Raw genomic sequence first — 19791 nt, forward strand, 5'->3', positions numbered from 1 at the left:
TTCATATAGCTATAAAGCATGGAATGCTCTGTTGCACAGTAAAGCTTTTTTTTTTAGTAGTTTGGTACATTTTTAACCATTAAATAAGTATCCCTAAAATTGAGACCAAGGTTTATATCACTAAAACTGAAACCAAAGTTTCAGATGATAAAGTGTGCCTAAAGATATAAGGCTTAGATCCCAGTCATTTATCTTCTGATCACATACAGAAAATTTGTTTCAAAAATTTAATATATACACATTATATGCACTTGGTATTAAAATTTCCTGGTAGTCTTAAATTTGATTAAAACCCCAAAATGTGTATAAATGTGTATGAAAATATTAATCACTGATAATTATTTTTCTTGTTTGGGGTAAGAATAGGAACTAAGTTAACCATGTCATTGCTTGAGTAAAACACTCTGCTTTGCATTTCTCCTGATTACTACTGTGTAATATCTCAAACAGGGAACTTAACTGCTTAAAAAGGAATTCTTTTAAATTTCATTGAAATATATATTCATTCATTGAACTGTGTATGTACATATATATCCAACTTGGTATTGCCTGATAAAATCATATAGCAGCCAGAAAACTAGTTTTGAGATCCTCAAGGTAAAGAACGAAAACAGTCCCAAGTATCTTCATGAAGAAGGATGACATTCTTATAGTTTCTTATTTAATAGTTTCCAAGCATTTAATGTAAAACCAGGAAAAGGGATAAATATTACAGAAAGTGCCATGTGGAAATGAAACACATGGTATTCTTTAGGTGCCATAGATATTATTCTCTAATAAATTTTTTAAATGTATGAGAAAATACAGTAATATTAACTACTAATTAATACTCAGTGTTAAGGATTTTAAACCTGATAGGTTGATGTCATTTAAAAGAGAGACTGAAAATTTGGAGGCAAAGAGTTAATGATGAAAATAATGTGGGTATTCTTTTTGGTGATAGCTCTTCTGACAGGTGTGAGGTGATGTCTCGTTTCCCTGATGATTAGTGATGTTGAGCATCTTTTTTTCCTTTTTTTAATGTTTATTTATTTATTTTGGCTGTGCCAGGTCTTAGCACACAGGATCTTTAGTTGCAGCATGCGGGCTTCTTAGTTGCGTCATGTGGTCTTATTGCGGTATGCACGTGGGATCCAGTTCCCCGACCAGGGATGGAACCCAGGCCCCCTGCATTGGGAGCATGGAGTCTTACCCACTGGACCACCAGGGAGGTCCCTGAAAACAATGTTTATGATGAATTATCATGTCAGTGTGTGCAGGAAGAGTCTGGGCAGAAAGTCTGAAGTGAATCGGTATGTCTTCTAGGTATCATAAGACAAGCAATGTAAACAATTCAGTTAAGCAACATTTATTTCTTTAGAGCTCATAATATTAGGCAATATATTATGTGCTTTACCTTAATTTCCTCATTTAAGTATAGAGTTGCTAGGATGAGATACATCAGGGGAATTCCACAGTATCTTTATTTCAGCAGAAGAATTTGACACTTTCTCACCAGTCATGTGACTATGATGATAAAATACTGGATAAATGTGAATCCTTTAAGGTACAGTCACAAGTGGCCCAGTTTAAGGCATACTGAGAATGGCTCTGACCAACTAAGTGAGTCTTCCAGGGCCAAGCCGTTAGGCCCTCTTCTTGGCCTTGAATTCTTCAACATTCTTATTGAAAGCTATAATGAACCCCAAAGTCTTGCTTATCAAATCAGTAGATGATGTGAAGCAAGATAATTTATTTCAGGAGATGGTAATGAGGGTTTAAATCTGGGAAAAAGCCAAGGCATAATTTGGAAATAAATATAAAGACCTGCAATTAGATTAAAAAAAAAATCACCTGCACTTGGCATGACTGGGTTAATATGTAAAAAATCTATGACTTTTTAATGCTTACTTTGAATCAAACTGATGATAAAATTGCTTTAAAAATGTCATCTTGGGATGCATTAATAAAAGTATTCTCTCTGATTTGGGGAGATAATAGCCTCACTGGACTCTTATAAACTAATCCATGCTCATTTTAGAAGAATTAATATGCGCAAAACCAAAAAACCCTACAATCCTTCCACTCAGATAATATATATGCACACACGATGCATGTACTTTGTATAGATTTTGTAGTTGTCTTCTTTTTTGCTGAAATGTTCTTGGTGGCAGCAGAAGTGTGTATCTATGTCCTTCAATTCTTAGATTCTGCCGAATATTAAAAGGTCTTCTCTTGGCAGAGAGTCCCACGTAGACCTTCAGAGCCAGAAAGGCAGTTTCATTGGCACCCCCTGGGACCTTGTTAGAACTATTAAGTGGGGCAGACCAACTGAATCAGAAAGTCTGGGGCTGGGGCCTAGCTATCCTGCGGTTCAACAAGCCCTGCAGGTGATTCCAATCCACTCAGAAGTTTAAGAACTGACCTGAGTTTAACCCTTTGATTTTTCAGATAAGGAAGCTAAGATCCAAAGAAGTCACATATTAATTTGAGAAAGTGCATACTAGAATCTTCATGCAGTGATACCTAGGATGAAGAATCATCCCTCTGGGGAGAACTGTTTATTGGGCTAATTGCTAAGCAGTATTTGAAAGAATGCTAGGTGGAAACAAGTAATGGGGGAAGAGTCTGTTAAGCATTTAACTTACCCTGGTGGACTTAACACAGTTCCAACAGTAGCCTTTGATTCATTGAACTTTAGTCCGAAAGAAAAGTTTGCTTGATCTAATATGTTAATCCCTGAAGCATGTTTATGGGCCATTTAAGTAACTACTCCATTCCATCACTAAAGCTAATGAATCTCTAGAGTGTGACCTTGCAGCTTTCATTTTAAAGAGCTCTTCACACTTAAGTTTGAGAACCACTAATACAGAAGATGTTTAAAGTGGTTAAGAACAAAACTAGCTGGACTGGAACAACATTTTCAGTATCCTTTAATTTGGGTTCCACAGAGAAAACACAATTTGCTAATGTGCATATAATAAAGCTAATATAACATCATCAGAGATTGCTCCAGAAATGTGTAATGGTAAGGCATTAAAGTGATTTTTTGAGAAAGTATAATATAGTTTCCTCATAATCTGGGAAGAAAAAAATGGGGGGGGGGAGATCACTGTAGGAGGGCCAAGAGATCACAAATACAAGAGTTGAAATAATGAATCTTGCTCTAAACTGCAAATGTAGTCAACCTTGACTTTCCACAGTACAAATAAAGGTCATGGACTTTATACTATCTCAGCAGTTGTCACGAATTTTAGTTTTCTGAGATTGCATTGTGTGTAGTAGTCAGATTTAGGAAAAAAAGATATAGTATCTAAGGAATAACAGAATAATAACTGCAAAATCAAAATGATCTACCTTGAATTTTTGTGTCATTTATCGTTTCCCGAGGTGCTTTAAACTTTTATTTTATCCATGTAACAGCCCTGTGAGGAATGAAAGTACCAGCAAAACCGTTTTCGAAACTTTAAACACGGAAGAAGAAAAAAGTGAAGTTGACAGACTCAGAGAAATGACAGAAAAGGTGGTCACTGAGGAAGCGTAGCAAAGAGAGGGGCAAGCGCAAAAAGCTGAAGTCCGGAGGATGGTCAAAGGAGAACAGAACAGAGGCTAACCTGGCCGGGGGAAACGGTGTCAATGGGCAAACAGGTGCAAAAAAGGCGAAGGACAGGAAATTGAAATTTACTTATCTGTACCAGAGAGAATGGATGAGGTCAAAGATGAAGAGAAAAATGAAAAGTGGGGCGGCACTTAAAGCTGCGTGGAAGTTTAGTGGGCTGATGTTATCCCTCAGGCCCATGACCATGGGGTTGGGCCCCAGGTTGAGGATAACACCGAGGGGAGTCGCTGAAGACGCGGGCCAAAAGACGGCGGAGCCGGGTGGGCGTTCACGCCGGACTAACAAAGACAACCCGGGGCGCTTCTCCAGCCACGCAACCTGCGGGGGCCGAAGGGTTAACCGCGCGCGCTACTCCCGCGCGCATCCCGGCCCCCACTCCCGCGGTCGCTAGGAGACGCCGGAAGTGGGGGAGGGGCGGACGGCGCGACCAAGGGTGGGAATCTTTTTCGGGCTCCCGGAGGCGGAGGGAGGCGAGCGCGCGTGCGCGCGCCGTGCCGGCCGTCGCCGCGGTGACCGTCCTCAGAGTCCGTCGGCTCGCGCCCCGCCCCCGTTCCTGCTGCCCCCTCCCCTGTCGCTGGCGGGGGGTGTTTCTCGCTCCTCCCGGTTGCTGCCGCCGTCGCCGCCGCTCCTCCTCTCCCAGTCTTGGGTTTCCCTGGCGCTACTGCCGCCACTGCCTCTGCGGTCTGTATGAGGAGGAGGAGGATGTGAAGATGGCGGAGCTGCAGATGCTGCTGGAGGAGGAAATCCCGGGGGGCCGCCGGGCCCTCTTCGACAGTTACACGAATCTGGAACGGGTGGCCGATTACTGCGAGAACAACTACATCCAGGTGCGACGCATCTCCCGGTCTGGGCGCGTCGGGCCTCGGGGTGGTGAGGGCTCGTGGGGGACCCCCGGTCGGGGGCCGCGCGCCTGGGGGCGTAGGGCGCGTGGGGTCGAGGCCGCAGCGGGGATACAGTCCAGCTGACCCCCATGTAGCGGGGGGAGGAGCATGGTGGGAGCTGGGGTTGGGGAATGGGTGAGAATTCTCCGGTTGGAGGAAATTGTAGCTTTAAAACATTTTAAAAAGCCATGAATCAGCCCTCGGTGCGGGTGTGGTGTGTGGTGTGGTGTGTGTGGGTGTGTGGTGTGTGTGGGTGTGTGGTGTGTGGTGTGGTGTGTGTGTGTGTGTGTGTGTGTGTGTGTGTGTGTGGTGTCCCCCGCCTCCTCGCTTCTTCCCTCGGCCGCCTCCGCACTCGGTGCCAGTCAATTTTCGGGATGGCGGAGGAGGCGGAGAGTGGCATTTTCTATTTGACAGAATCTTGCTCCCCCATATGGCAAGGGTGTGGGGGGATTGATGGGTCACCCCCATCCCCCAAGCTCTGGAGGATTTTTAAGGGGTTATATTGCTGCAGAGTAAACTGTCTCAGCTTTCTATTCATTTGAATGCATCAAAAGATCGGTTTTTGTTTTTTTGCTTGTTTTTAGGTTCTAACTGGGGATACAGTATAAGAGTAAGCTGTCCCTTGTTGGAAGTTAATGCCATTTTTCTCCCTATAGAGAGTGAGAAGCTGCATGATAAGGAAATCTTCCGTCCCGCCACCTCCCTTCAATCCCATTAGAATAGGTAATTTGTCTTTGGGGAAAAAATTGGGGATTATTTTTCAGAGAGAATTAGGAAATGATCCTCATGGTTTAGTTTTTCCTGTGATGATTGGTTTGGCACAGGGACTCAGTGGTAGCGCTGTATGTATGTGTATGGAGGCGGGGGATATTGGGTGAGATGAAATCCAGCTGCTCCTGGAAGAAGCAAAAGACTGGATTAAAAAAAAAATTCCTCTTTAAAAATTATATGAAAGGATAGTTTAAAACGCACAGTTTGCAAAGTCAGTATCTTTTGTTTTCTTTATAGCTTATTCTGAATCACAGGTTCTACCTCCATTTTTTCCCTTCTTATTTAAATTCTTTTGGGATGAAGGTGGAAATGGAAGAAATAAGTTAAATTGTTCCTTCACTATGGTCTTTTTTTCCTGTTCCCACCTCCATCGCTCCAGGCATCCTTCTTAACATCGGCTGTATTGGGAAGCATTCTCAAGTCTTGGTTTAAACCAAAAAAAATAGGTGTTAAAATTTACAGGTTCATAAATTTTGTAAGGACCACATGGTTGATCAAGGATAGTATTGTGAGATTTTGTTTGATTAGACATATCCTGAACTCTGTATTTTCTTGTAGGGAATATTTGTATTGGAGAATAAATCAGACATAACCCAAGGCTTTTCCCTCCAAAGAGGCAGTTGAAAGTATGGCTAGTAGGAAAAGAAAGAATGTGACTTGGGTCAAAGATTCATACAAAAAGTACAATTGTCCATTTTCATCAGGTGCTTTGCTGATACTGAGTGTGGTAGGAGAGATTCAAAGGTTAAAATGCTCAATTTTTCACTAAATACGTTTGAAAGTCTATAGCCTGGCACTGTGTCAAGTGTTGATTCATACCTAGTGTCCACAGAATCTCATAGTGTAGTTAGTAGGAGAGGCTGATCTGTGAGCAAATGAATACCATGTAGTGTGTCAGTTTATACTCTTAATGGGCTGCAGGTGGGAAGAAGGAAGAAGCTATGCTGTCCTCACTCTGGGAATTCACAGTCTCTAGGAGAGGCAAATTAAAAGGACTGAAGTTGTTATTACAATCCCCTGTGCAACATACTATGAGAAAGAGTTACAGGTCAGAAGAGAAATTGAGGGTGGAAAACTGATTGGGTTGCGGTTATCACCACTAAATGAAAAAAAAAAAAAAGAAACAGATTTCTCTCTCTTTGGAAGATAATTTTTATTGTAATTTGAAGGTATAGTTCCTCTTATATTACAGTTGTTACATAAAGGTAAAAGTACCTGAATTAATAAAGCTGAGAGTAAAGGGATCGACAACTGTCATCTTTTTATATATTTTATACATTTATTCCAGTTCAAGAGAGAAGAATGTTACTGCCATCATTTGTCTTAGGAATGGGACTCAGAATTTAATGGGATGGTATTTTAAAATTCAAAGTATAAATACTGGTTAATAGAAATGGACTTGGGTTTTAAAATATCTTATTTCTTCAACTTAGCATCTAAAATAAACTTTACACTTTTACCTCTTAGATTATCATCTGTGTTAAGATCCAGTGGGGATATTGTTGGGGATCTCTCCCCAGATGACAACTCTTACATGATTTGTTTGTGGTAAAGTTGATAAATAGAAGATGGTGATAGTGGATTTGTGCTGACCCAGCTGCTCATTTGCCTGGCTCTTCTTGGTGACCAGCAAACTGACCAGCAGGAGTTTCGATGCTGCCTGTGACCCTGCTATAGATGAAAGTCATTTGGTGGGATCGGTGATCAAATGGTCAATTTAGCCTTATTATAGCATCATGTCCTAACCATTAGCTCAAGTTAACTCACCCAACACTCATTTTATTTTGTGGAAATATAATTTTTGCCTGTAAAGCAGGAAAAAGGCAAATCTACTGATCATAAGTAACAAATGATAAGGTTCTTTGCTCAGTGTCCTTAAATAGCTGGTTTTATGCATTGGAATATAAAAAAATAAGGTAAATAAGAATATTCTAAATGTGGATTATATTTAGTGTGAAGATTGAGCAAAGGAAGGAAAATGGTGTGCTGTCCTTCTGAAAACAAACATACTGTGTTTAAATTATTTCTATCATGAAAATGTCCTTCAGAAATGTTATCTACTGGCATTAGGAGTGATCAGATATTACCTGTATTAACACACACACACAATCTACAGGTACAGCAGAGTTGTAAGTAGTACTTTTCTAGGTTAATAATGCAGTTAACGTTAGAAATTTAAAAATCATCTTTAGTAAAAAGTTAGATGATTCTGTTTTATTTCAACCTCTAGAAAAAGTGATAGTCAAAATATTTTTTCTAAAATGTGATGATAAAAAGTGATAACTACAGTTTCCTGTTTCCCCCATTGATTTTCTTTCCTGTAAAAAGGATTAAAGTTATTGTTAAAGGACTTTTTGGAGATAAATGTAAGACCTGTGTTTTTTTTTTCTTCATTTATAAATATAAACATTGATTCCTAATCTAGGAAGTGTCCAGAAACTTTAAAACATTTTTGATTAACTTGGAATCTACATATTTACAAATGGAGAATTTTATAATAACATGGGTTGCTTTAATGCTTTGGTGGATGAAGTAAGATTATATTTGTTACTTTCCTAAAGTAAGTCTGAAAAGCCAACTTATTCATATTTATATTTTTCCTTTTCTTAAATAAAAGAAAGTTATTGCTTTTTGTGAGTGTTAATTCACATAGATACATAGTAAAACCCCGTTGTCCACTGTTTGCATTAAGAACAAAGTCATCCAGTAAAATGGCTTTGCTCAGAAGAACAGAAATTAAGAATTTACCTTAATGTTTTGATAAATGCTGGAGAGGGTGTAGAGAAGAGGGAACCCTCTTGCACTGCTGGTGGGAATGTAAATTGATACAGCCACTATGGAGAACAGTATGGAGGGTCCTTAAAAAACTAAAAATAGAACTAGCATACGACCCAGCAGTCCCACTACTAGGCATATACCCTGAGAAAACCATAATTCAAAAAGAGTCATGTACCACAATGTTGACTGCAGCACTATTTACAATAGCCAGGCCATGGAAGCAACCTAAGTGTCTGTCGACAGATAAATGGATAAAGAAGGTGTGGCACATATATACAATGGAATATTACTCAGCCATAACAAGAAACGAAATTGAGTTATTTGTAGTGAGGTGGATGGACCTAGAGTCTGTCGTACAGAGTGAAGTAAGTCAGAGAAAAACAAATACCGAATGCTAACGCATAATATATGGAATCTAAAAAAAAAAAAAAGAGGTTCTGAAGAACCTAGGGGCAGGGCAGGAATAAAGACGCAGACGTAGAGAATGGACTTGAGGACGTGGGGAGGGGGAAGGGTAAGCTGTGACAAAGTGAGAGAGTGGCATGGACACATATACACTACCAAATGTAAAATAGCTAGCTAGTGGGAAGCAGCTGCATAGCACCGGGAGATCACCTCGGTTCTTTGACTATCTAGAGGGGTGGGATAGGGATGGTGGGAGGGAGATGCAAGAGGGAGGGGATATGGGGGTATATGTATACGTATAGCTGATTCACTTTGTTATACGGCAGAAACTAACACAACGTTGTAAAGCAATTATACTCCAATAAAGATGTTAAAAAAAAAAGAATTTACCTTAATGTTTTCTCTGAAATCTTTCTTTTGAATAATGGGAAAGATGTCATTAATAGCTTTCCTTTTTTCTCATTATCAGCAAGGATACTCTCAGAATTCATTAAAAATTGCAGGAAGGGTTTATAAGGGCATAACAGAATCATGGCTTACTAGTCAGTTTCATTAAAAAGTAGTTACTAAAATGATATAAAGATTGCACATTCCTAATAAAAACCATTAAAATGCATGCTTATTGTTGAAAAATTATTAGAAAATACAAATAAATATTAAGGAACAAACTTAAAATTGCCTAATCATTTTGAATATACATCTGGTATTTATACTTTTAAATCTTTTTGACATGTACATCTACGTATCATATATTTTAAAAATATTATGTTCATGTTCTATATTACCTTTATACCTTGCTTTAAAAAGAGACTTTTAGTGGTGGTAATCTTTGCTTTTTATGATGGTCATAGAGTATACAGAAAGGAGGTTTGTATTTATGTGTTTAACTTCTGTTTGTTCTCACAAATAGAATAATGTTAAAAGTACCTAGAATGAAGAAGGAGAAAGTAGAAATTTGAGGACTGATGTTTGAATCCTTCCCTGTAACTTTTGTCTTTTACCTCCACAGAGAGGAGTGAACCATGCAAGTGAACATCAGGCTGAATTAGGGAGATTGAATTTCCGTAGATGGAGGTGATTTAACACATCAGAATTTTTTTTAATTTTATTTTTTTAATGCAGCAGGTTCTTATTAGTTATCTGTTTTATACATATTAGTGTATAAATGTCAATCCCAATCTCCCAGTTCATCCTACCCCCCACCCCCCCACATTCCCCCCTGGGGTCCATATGTTTGTTCTCTACATCTGTGTCTCCATTTTTGCCTTGCAAACCGGTTCATTTGTACCATTTTTCTAGATTCCACATATATGCATTAATATATGATATTTATTTTTCCCTTTCTGACTTAACTTTACTTTGTATGACAGTCTCTAGGTCCATGCACATCTCTACAAATGGCCCAATTTCATTCCTTTTTATGGCTGAGTAATATTCCATTGTATATATGTACCACATCTTCTTTATCCATTCATCTGTTAATGGGCATTTAGGTTGCTTCCATGACCTGGCTATTGTAAATAGTGCTACAATGAACATTGGGGTGCATGTGTCTTTTTGAATTATGGTTTTCTCTGGGTATATACCCAGTAGTGGGATTGCTGGGTCGTATGGTAGTTCCATTTTTAATTTTTTAAGGACCTTCCATACTGTTCTCCATAGTGGCTCTATCAATTTACATTCCACCAACAGTGCAAGAGGATTCCCTTTTCTCCACCACCCTCTCCAGCATTTGTTGTTCGTAGATTTTGTGATGATGGCCATTCTGACTGGTGTGAGGTGATACCTCTTTGTAGTTTTTTTTTTTTTTTTTTTTTACTTTAATCCATTTTGAGTTTATTTTTGTTTATGGTGTTAGGGAGTGTTGTAATTTCATTCTTTTACACGTAACTGTCCAGTTTTCCCAGTACCACTTATTGAAGAGACTGTCTTTTCTCCATTGTGTATCCTTGCCTCCTTTGTCATAGATTAGTTGACCATAGGTGCGTGGGTATATCTCTGGGCTTTATCTCCTGTTCTGTTTATCTATAATTCTGTTTTTATGCCACTACCATATTGTCTTGATTACTGTAGCTTTACAGTGTAGTCTGAAGTCAGGGAGTCTGATTCCTCCAGCTCCGTTTCTTTCCCTCAAGATTGCTTTGGCTATCCAGGGTCTTTTGTGTCTCCATACCAATTTTAAGATTTCTTGTTCTAGTTCTGTAAAAAATGTCACTGGTAACTTGATAGGGATTTCACTGAATCTGTAAATTGCTTGGGGTAGTATAGTCATTTTCACAGTATTGATTCTTAAAATCCAAGAACATTGTATATCTCTCCATCTGTTTGTGTCATCTTTGATCTCTTTCATCAGTGTCTTATAGTTTTCTGCATACAGATCCTTTGTCTCCTTAAGTAGGTTTGTTCCTAGGTATTTTATTCTTTTTGTTGCAGTGGTGAATGGGATTGTTTCCTTAATTTCTCTTCTGATCTTTTGTTGTTAGTGTGTAGGAATGCAAGAGATTTCTGTGCATTAATTTTGTATCCTGCAACTTTACCAGATTCATTGATTAGCTCTAGTAGTTTTCTGGTGGCATCTTTAGGATTCTCTATGTATAGTATCATGTCATCTGCAAACAGTGACAGTTTTACTTCTTCTTTTCCAGTTTGGATTCCTTTTATTTCTTTTTCTTCTCTGATTGCCATGGCTAGGACTTCCAAAACTGTGTTGAATAATAGTGGTGAGAGTGGACATCCTTGTCTTGTTCCTGATCTTAGAGGAAATGCTTTCACTTTTTCACCATTGAGAATGATGTTTGCTGTGGGTTTGTTGTATATGGCCTTTATTATGTTGAGGTAGTTTCCCTCTATGCCCACTTTCTGGAGAGTTTTTATCATAAATGGGTGTTGAATTTTGTCAAAAGCCTTATCTGCATCTATTGAGATGATCATATGGTTTTTCTTCTTCAGTTTGTTAATATGGTGTATCACATTCATTGATTTGCATCTATTGAAGAATCCTTGCATTCCTGGGATAAATCCCACTTGATCATGGTGTCTGATACTTTTAATATGTTGTTGGATTCTGTTTGCTAGTATTTTCTTGAGGATTTTTGTATGTATATTCATCAGTGATATTGGTATGTAATTTTGTTTTTTTGTAGTATCTTTGCTTTTGGTGTCAAGGTGATGGTGGCCTTCTACAATGAGTTTGGGAGTGTTCCTTCCTCTGCAGTTTCTTGCAAGAGTTTGGGAAGGATGGGTATTAGCTCTTCTCTAAATGTTTGATAGAATTCACCTGAGAAGCCATCTGGTCCTGGACTTTTGTTTGTTGGGAGATTTTTTTTTTTATTTTCTTTGTTTCTATTTCATTTATGTCTGCTCTGACCTTTATGATATCTTTCCTTCTACTAACTTTGGTTTTTGTTTGTTCTTCTTTCTCTAGTTTAGGTGTAAGGTTAGATTGTTTTTATGAGATTTTTCTTGTTTCTTGAGGTAGGGTTGTATTGCTAGAAACTTCTCTCAGAACTGCTTTTGCAGTTTCCCATAGGTTTTTGTTTTTGTTTTTATAAGTTTATTCATTTGTTTTTATTTTTAGCTGTGTTGGGTCTTTGTTGCTGTGTGCAGGCTTTCTCTAGTTGCAGCAAGCGGGGTCTACTCTTCGTTGCGGTGTGCGGGCTTTTCATTGTCGTGGCTTCTCTCGTTGCAGAGCATGGGCTCTAGGCACACAGGCTTCAGTAGTTGTGGCACGTGGGCTCTAGAGCACAGGCTCAGTAGTTGTGGCGCATGGGCTTAGTTGCTCTGTGGCATGTGGGATATTCCCGGGCCAGGGATCGAACTCATATAGCTCTGAAGCTGGTGGAACCGTTATAACTCATATAGTTCAGTATTTCCCAAACCAGAATTGTGTAATATGTAAAAATATTTGTTGTAAAGTAGTTACTGCATAATGTGCCCCTTTTGAACCTACAAAACACAATATCATTTCAAGTGTTCTGAGAAGTCTTGCAGTAAAGAAACCTGTTTAAGTTACCTACATGTAGTATTTCACAAAATGTAGTAGTCCTCGAAACTGTTTTTGGATGCCCAGTAGCTATTAATAAGACCTACAGCACAGTCTGGGAAATGCTCTTGTAGTTAATTTTCTTTTTATAAACTCAGAAGCTTATGCCCATAGAGGTTAAACACTGTTTTGAAGTCATCCATCCCTGGGTTATAGCTTTTGAACTTTCATCTGAATTTATATTCAAAAGTTTTAAGCAGTTATAGTCCAAATGTTTAGCACTTCTTTGCTAGTCTTAAATTTGTCTGTTCCTGCTCTCTTCCCAGTCCCTACTTCTCAAATGGCTGAAAACAGAAGTCTGTTTCTTGCTAATCGAAGGCTGCTTTGAATTTAGGCACCCTCTATGGCTGTGCTGTCTAGTACAGTAGCCATTTGTGGCCATGTACATTTTTTGAATTGAGATATATTTCACATACTGTAAAATTCACCTATTTAAAGTGTACAGTTTAGTGGGTTTTTATTGTATTCACAAGATTGTGCAACCGTCACCACTATCTGATTCCAGAACATATTCATCACTTCAGAAAGAAGCCTGTACCCTTTATCCGTCATTTCCCCATCCCCCTCTCCCTCTGCCTCCTGGCAACCATTAATCTTTTTGTCTTTATGAATTTGCCTATTCTGGACACTTCATATAAATGGAATCATATGTGATTTTTTTGTGTCTGCGTTCTTTAATATAATGTTTTCAAGGTTCACTATATTGTAATGTCAGTATATCATTTTGTCTTTTTTTAAAATAACAGTTTTATAGAGATATAATTCACATACCATTTAAGTACCCATTTAAAGTGTATAATTCAGGAGTTTTTAGTATCTTCACAGATATATGCAATCATAAGTACAGTTAATTTTTAGAACATTTTCATTACCTCAAAAAAAAACCCCATACCACTGAGTTACCACCTCTTATCCTCCCAGCTGCCTATATCTAGGCAACTACTAATATAGTTTTTTGGGGTTTTTTGTTTGTTCTGGACATTTCATAGAAATGGAATCATATGCTATGTGGCCTTTTATGTCTAGATTTTTTTCACTTAGCATGTTTTCAAGGTTCATCTGCGTTGTATTATGTATCAGTGCTTCATTCCTTTTTATAGCTGAATGGCTATACTACACTTTTTTTATCCATTCCTCAGTTGATCGATTTTTGAGTTGTTTCCACATTTTGGCTATTATGAATAATGCTACCAGAACATATATTAACATGTAACGTTATAAACATTCATGTATACGTTTTTATGTAGGCATATATTTTTTCTTTCTCTTGGGTATATACCTAAGAATGGAATTGTCAGGTCATGGCAACTATATTTAACTATTTGTGGAACTGTGAGATTGTTGTCCAAGCTGGTTATACCATTTTACATTCCCACTAGCATTGTACAAGAGTTCTAGTTTCTCCACATCCTCATCAATACTTGTTATTGACTGACTTTTTGCTTACAGCCGTCTTAGTGGGTGTGTCATGGCTTTTTTGTTGTTTTGATACGCATTTTCCTAACAACTAATGATGTTGAGTATCCTTTCATGTGTTTATCGACCATTGGTATATCTTCTTTGGAGAAATGTCTATTCAAATCCTTTGCACATTTAAAAATTGGACTGTTTGTCTTTTCATTTTCTAATTGTAAGAATTCTTCATATATTTTGGATACAGGTCCCTTATCAGATATTTGATTTGCAAATACAGTCACCCACCATCAACGGGTCCCGCATCTGTGGATTCAACGAACTGCAGATCAAATTGGTAGAACCTGAGGATACAGAATCCGAGGATGCATAACCCATGGATACTGAGGTTATATAAAATGGATATGCCATTTTATATAAAGGACTTGAGCAGTGGTGGATTTTGGTATCTGCAGGGAGTCTGGAACCAGTCCCCCAAAGATCCTGAGGGATGACAGTATTGTCTTCCATCTGTGGGTTTTCTTTTTATTTTCTTGATGGTGTCCTTTGATGCACAAGTTTTTAATTTTAATGAAGTCCAACATATATATTTTTTCTTTTTCTCTGTGCTTTTGGTATTATATCTAAGAAACTATCACCTAATCCAAGGTCACAAAGATTTACTCCTGTGTTTCCTCCTAGGAGTCATAGTTTTAACTCTTACATTTAGATCTTTTATCTGTTTTGAGTTAATTTTTGATATGTTGTGAGGTAGAGGGCCCATATTTATTCCTTTGCATGTGCATTTATTCATCTCAGCATTGATTGTTGAAAAGATTTTTCTTTCCCCATTGAATTATCTTGGCACCTTTCTTGAAAATGAATTTCCCATAAAGACATTATTTTGTTTCTGGACTCTTAGTTCTAATCCATTTATCCATGTATATCCTTACCCCAGTACCACAGTCTTGATTATTGTACTTTTGTAGTTTTGAAATTTTGATGTATATGTCCTCCAACTTTGTCCTTTTTTAAAATATATATATATATTTATTTATTTATTTATTTTTTGGCTGTGTTGGGTTTTAGTTGTGGCATGCAGGCTCTTTGTTGCAGCACGCGGGCTTCTTTCTAGTTGTGGCACGTGGGCTCTCTAGTTGTGGTGCGCGGGTTCAGTAGTTGCGGTGCGCAGGCTTAGTTCCTCCACCAGGGATTGGACCCGTGTTCCCTGCATTGGAACGCAGATTCTTAACCACTGGACCACAAGGGAAGTCCCCCAACTTCGTTCTTTTTCAAGGTTATTTCAGCTACTCTGCATCCCTTGAATTTCCACATGAATTTTTGGATGCCTTGTTAATTTCTGCCAAAAAGGCTGCTGGGATTTTGACTGGGATTGTATTGAATCTGTAGATAAACTTGGGGAGCCATCTTAATTACATTAAGTCTTCTGATCAATGAACATGGGATGGCTTTCCACTTAATTAGTTCTTTAATTTATTTTAATAATGTTTTGTAGTTTTCAGTGTCTAAGTCTTATACTTCTAATTTTAAAATGATTTCTAAGTATTTTATTCTTTTGGATCCTATTGTAAATGGAGTTGATTTCTTAATTTCATTTTTGGATTGTTTATTACTATATATACAATTGACTTTGTATATTGACCTTATATGTTACTGAAATTTAAATTAATTGAAATTCAATTTAAATTTTACATTTCTACTACCTACCTTTCAAGTGCTCAATAGCCACATGTGCCTAGTGACTGCCATATTGAATTACACAGATTTGATTATTTCCAACGTTACAATTCTATTCAATGTCTACACCCTCACCCCTCCCCCCCAAAAAAAGAGTACCCCCTTTACTTCTGATTTCCCTCTGTCTGGAGACTCTTTCAACTTTTATGTTTCTTCTGATTTTTACCTCCACGTGTCCATGTTCATGTTGCTATTTTTAAAGTTTTAGATAATTCTGCTATGAGAAATGGTGACTCCCCTTTCCTATACTTTTTCCCATCTTTTCAACATAACTTCTAGCACTTTGGATTTATTGTGTCCATTATATCTATGTAAATATTCACAGCTGAATCATACAGTGGACTGGTGATTTTATTTCCTTTCCTAAGCAAATTTTTTCTTTTCCTTGGGGCTAATAATTACCTCACTTCTTCGAAGGCTTAATTACTTACGTATCTATCTCTGTTTCATCTCTAAACTTTCCTCTGGATGTATAAATCTTATCTCAATATATTAAAGCATATTAGTGATCTATCAGTTGTCAAAAACTGTGAAGGGTCTGAAATTTAACCCTGTTTTCGACCTAACAGGCTAGCTAGCCACAGTTTTATGGTTGCTGTGGCAGAAGACATGAGACTCCTGTGTCAGAGACATAAGACTTTATTACTCACAGCAATAACATTAGCCAGAGTATCATTATTCCTAAAACCCCTGATCTCAGTGTGACATGAGGAAGGCCAGGTGATATCTGCACATGCAGTGGGTTGCATTATTGGGAGGAACCCTGAATTTAGGGAACCTGAATCTTTTATGTAGGTCAGTAAAAATACCTGCCCGTTGCTCCAGAGGGAGATACTCTTTATCTTCTAAGACTGTTTTCTGTACAAACATACTTGAAAAGATAGTGAAACAAAGGCCATCAGTGCCTCTGCTCACCTCAACGTACAAAATGCAGAAGAACCGCGGAGAATTGCCTCCCAATATCAGTTTTATTTCCTCCCCCAGGAAGCATATTTCTTGGAGCCCTTGGCCCTTCTTCTCCAATATGGATTATATGAATTATTAACCCAGCCGTCATCTCAGAAATTTTCTTTGCCATTGGTCTTTGATTTTCCTTTGCCTCTTTGATGTAGATTCTATTTTCTGGATTCCATGCTTCCTGCTTTCTTGCCTTTCTGTTTTGAGGATGTACATCCTCCAGTGCTTCCTGAGAAACGGTACATGGAAAGTTTAAAAAAAAAAAGTGTGCTGAAAATCTTATTCAACTTTCACTAGATTGATGGTTTGATTGGTAAGGAATTATAGGTTGGAAATAATTTTCTCTCAGATTGTAAAGACATTCTTCTATTTCTACATTTTCTATTAGCTTTTGGTGTTGCTTTTGAGAAGTCAGGTGCCATTTTGCTTCCTGATGTTTTGTTTTGTATATATATTTTTTCTCTCCCTGTCTGGAGGCTTGTAGGATCATTTATTCCTCATGATGATGTTTTTTGCTATTGGTCTTTTTCCATCAGTTGTACTAAGCATTTGATGAGTACATTTAGTGGAGTCTTATATTCCTTAACTCTGAAAAATTGTGTGATGTTTCTGCTGTGTATTCTTTTTTTGTGTTTTTATTAGTCAGATTTGGACCTCTTGCGTTGAGTTTCTAAAATTGTTTTCCCTTTTTTGTGGTTTTATATTCTTTTAAAATGTCTCTTTACTGTTTTTCACAGTGGCTGCACCAATTTACATTCCTCCTAATAGTGTACAAGATTCTCTTTTCTCCACATCCTTGCCAACATTTGTTATTTGTAGTCTTTTTTTTTTTTTCGTTTTTTGGATGATAGCCATTCTGACAGATGTGAGGTGATATCTCATTGTGGTATTGATTTGCATTTCTGTGAATGATTGGTGATGTTGAGCATCTTTTCATGTGTCTGTTGACCATTTGTATATCTTCTTTGGAAAAATGTCTATTCAGGTCTTCCGCCCATTTTTAATTGGGTTTTTTCAATACTGAGTTGTATGAGCTGTTCATATATTTTGGATAGTAACTCCTTATCAGTCATGTATTTGCAAATATTTTCTCCCATACTTGAAATGTGTTTAAAAAGGCAACTGAGTAAAGGAGAGCATCTTTAAGTAATAAGGAAAGTGTTTTAAAACTTTTGTCTGTTTTAAAACAAATTTGATGTCAAATTTACCAGACTTATTTTTTTCCTAACCTGAAATAGATACTATCATAAAACTTGTGATCTGTCACTTTTTAGATAAGCATGTATAGTTGAATCTAAAATGACCTACTTCCAAATTCCAGAAAAGAATCATGGTATTTTATAGCTGAAAATGATGTAATAGTCTAGACTTTCCAATGTAACAAGTAGTAACTGATTTCTTGAGAGTATAAGTGAGTTATTTATGACCTGGTAAGATAGTAGCAGAGCTAGAATAAGAACCCAAATGCCCTATCTTGTCTGTTATCCTCATCATTTTCTAGAAACCTCACTTTGGCTTTAGTGATAGGTTTTCCTGAAATAGCCAACCACAATCTCAGCAAATAACTTTATTTTTTGAATCTCGAAAAGATTAGTCTGTGATCTTTTGTTTTATTTCTAAAGTAAACTTCTTTTTCTCTCCACTGATACTTTAGGGGTGGAGGTGAATATCAAGTTTATCTGCCTCAGTTGTTTCCAGTTAGCATATACATAGGTTGTCTAGGTAGATGACATAACAACTATTTTAAAGATGCCGTGTTACTGAGAGCTGAAGCCAGTATATATTAAGCTATTAAAAGTAACACTTTTAAGTGTTTTAGGATTCGTTGGCTTCAAGTGACAGAAACTCAATTTGAAAAAACTTTTTTTAACTTTTCCTCTTGGTGTTTAATACGAAAAGCAAAGCAAAAGGTCCATATTTTCCTTTTCAAGCATCAGTGAATATCAGCTTAGAATAATGTTCTTTTCCATAATGATGCTCCTTCAGGCAACAGGGAACCTTGCTAACTTGTCAGTTCCAACAATTGGTGTAAGATCATCTTCTGATCATAAGAAACCCGTGAAGCATTCTGTTTCTTCTAGCTGGGTTTGGCGTAGACTTCCTTATTACTGAATAAATCTTGTTCAGTTTTTAAGTCTGTGGCATAGGTTTGCAGGGTCAGCAAAACTGTCCCCAAGAAGCTGTCTCCATGATGGTTTGAGTTTAGTGACACTTGTGATTGTCAGGCTGTCCTCTTCCCTTTTTTTTTTTTTTTGCGGTACGTGGGCCCCTCACTGCTGTGGCCTCTCCCGTTGCGGAGCACAGGCTCCGGATGCACAGGCTCAGCGGCCATGGCTCACGGGCCCAGCCGCTCTGCGGCATGTGGGATCTTCCCAGACTGGGGCACGAACCCGCGTCCCCCTGCATCGGCAGGCAGACTCTCAACCACTGCGCTACCAGGGAAGCCCTGTCCTCTTCCCTTTTATCATCTCCCCATCCATCCTGGTCTTTAAACTCTCTGAACTCCTCAGCAGGCGTGCACCGTACCTTGAGTGTGGTGGTCAGTTCCTCTTCAGTCAGCACCTCCTCCTGCCCAATCACAAATAACAAAAATGTGAATGTATTAGTTACTAACCAAGCCATGTGAAAAAGTAGGAATGGCTGGCATCAAGAACTCAAACTCTCTCATTTCTGTTTCTTTCTGCATGTTGGCTTTGTCCTTTCAGATAGGCATACTCCGTGTCCTGTGAGATAGCCTTACATATGTTTCAGACCTCATACATCTAAGAGGAAAGGAAAGTTCTCTCTTCCAGAATCAGTTGGAAAAAATCCAGAGACGTATCTGTATTTCTCTGGAAGAAAATCACTGTGGCCTAGAATGGGCAAAAGTATTAGAATTGGCCTAGTGTAGGTCACACCCAGGGTATGAGGTGGAGAGAAGTTTCTTTTCTCTTTTTAATAAAGATGGAGGGAATGTTAGATAAAAATGTGATCAGCTATGACACATTAAATACAATTTTTCAGTCTTTTACATGTGTCTTTATAGTTCTCTCCATCCCATATGAACTTTTCTTCTATTTCCCAAGCAGATAGATGAATTTTCACTGATTACATTTTCACTTGACTTCCTATGAATGACATCTTAATTTTATCAGTAAAAATGTCTCCAGATCACATTTCGAGATAGAAAACCCTCTTGGGAAGGTTCTTTTTTTTTTTTTTTTTTTTTT

At 37.9% G+C, this 19791-nt stretch overlaps 1 protein-coding gene across 11 annotated transcripts in view; it reads left to right on the top strand.

Annotated features, from left to right (window-relative positions):
- Positions 1-4108: 4108 nt before the first annotated feature.
- Positions 4109-19791, top strand: part of ABI2 (abl interactor 2) — a 96534-nt gene continuing 80851 nt past the window's right edge. For all 11 annotated transcript variants that reach the window (XM_024738338.1, XM_024738345.1, XM_024738346.1 and 8 more), the window contains exon 1: positions 4109-4425. In XM_024738338.1, the coding sequence (XP_024594106.1) occupies positions 4309-4425 (117 nt within the window). In that variant the 5' untranslated portion in view covers positions 4109-4308. The remainder of the gene's footprint in view (positions 4426-19791) is intronic.

The sequence above is a fragment of the Neophocaena asiaeorientalis genome, unplaced genomic scaffold (assembly GCF_003031525.2).
Source record: "Neophocaena asiaeorientalis asiaeorientalis breed wild unplaced genomic scaffold, Neophocaena_asiaeorientalis_V1.1 scaffold258, whole genome shotgun sequence".
Lineage (NCBI taxonomy): Eukaryota > Metazoa > Chordata > Mammalia > Artiodactyla > Phocoenidae > Neophocaena > Neophocaena asiaeorientalis.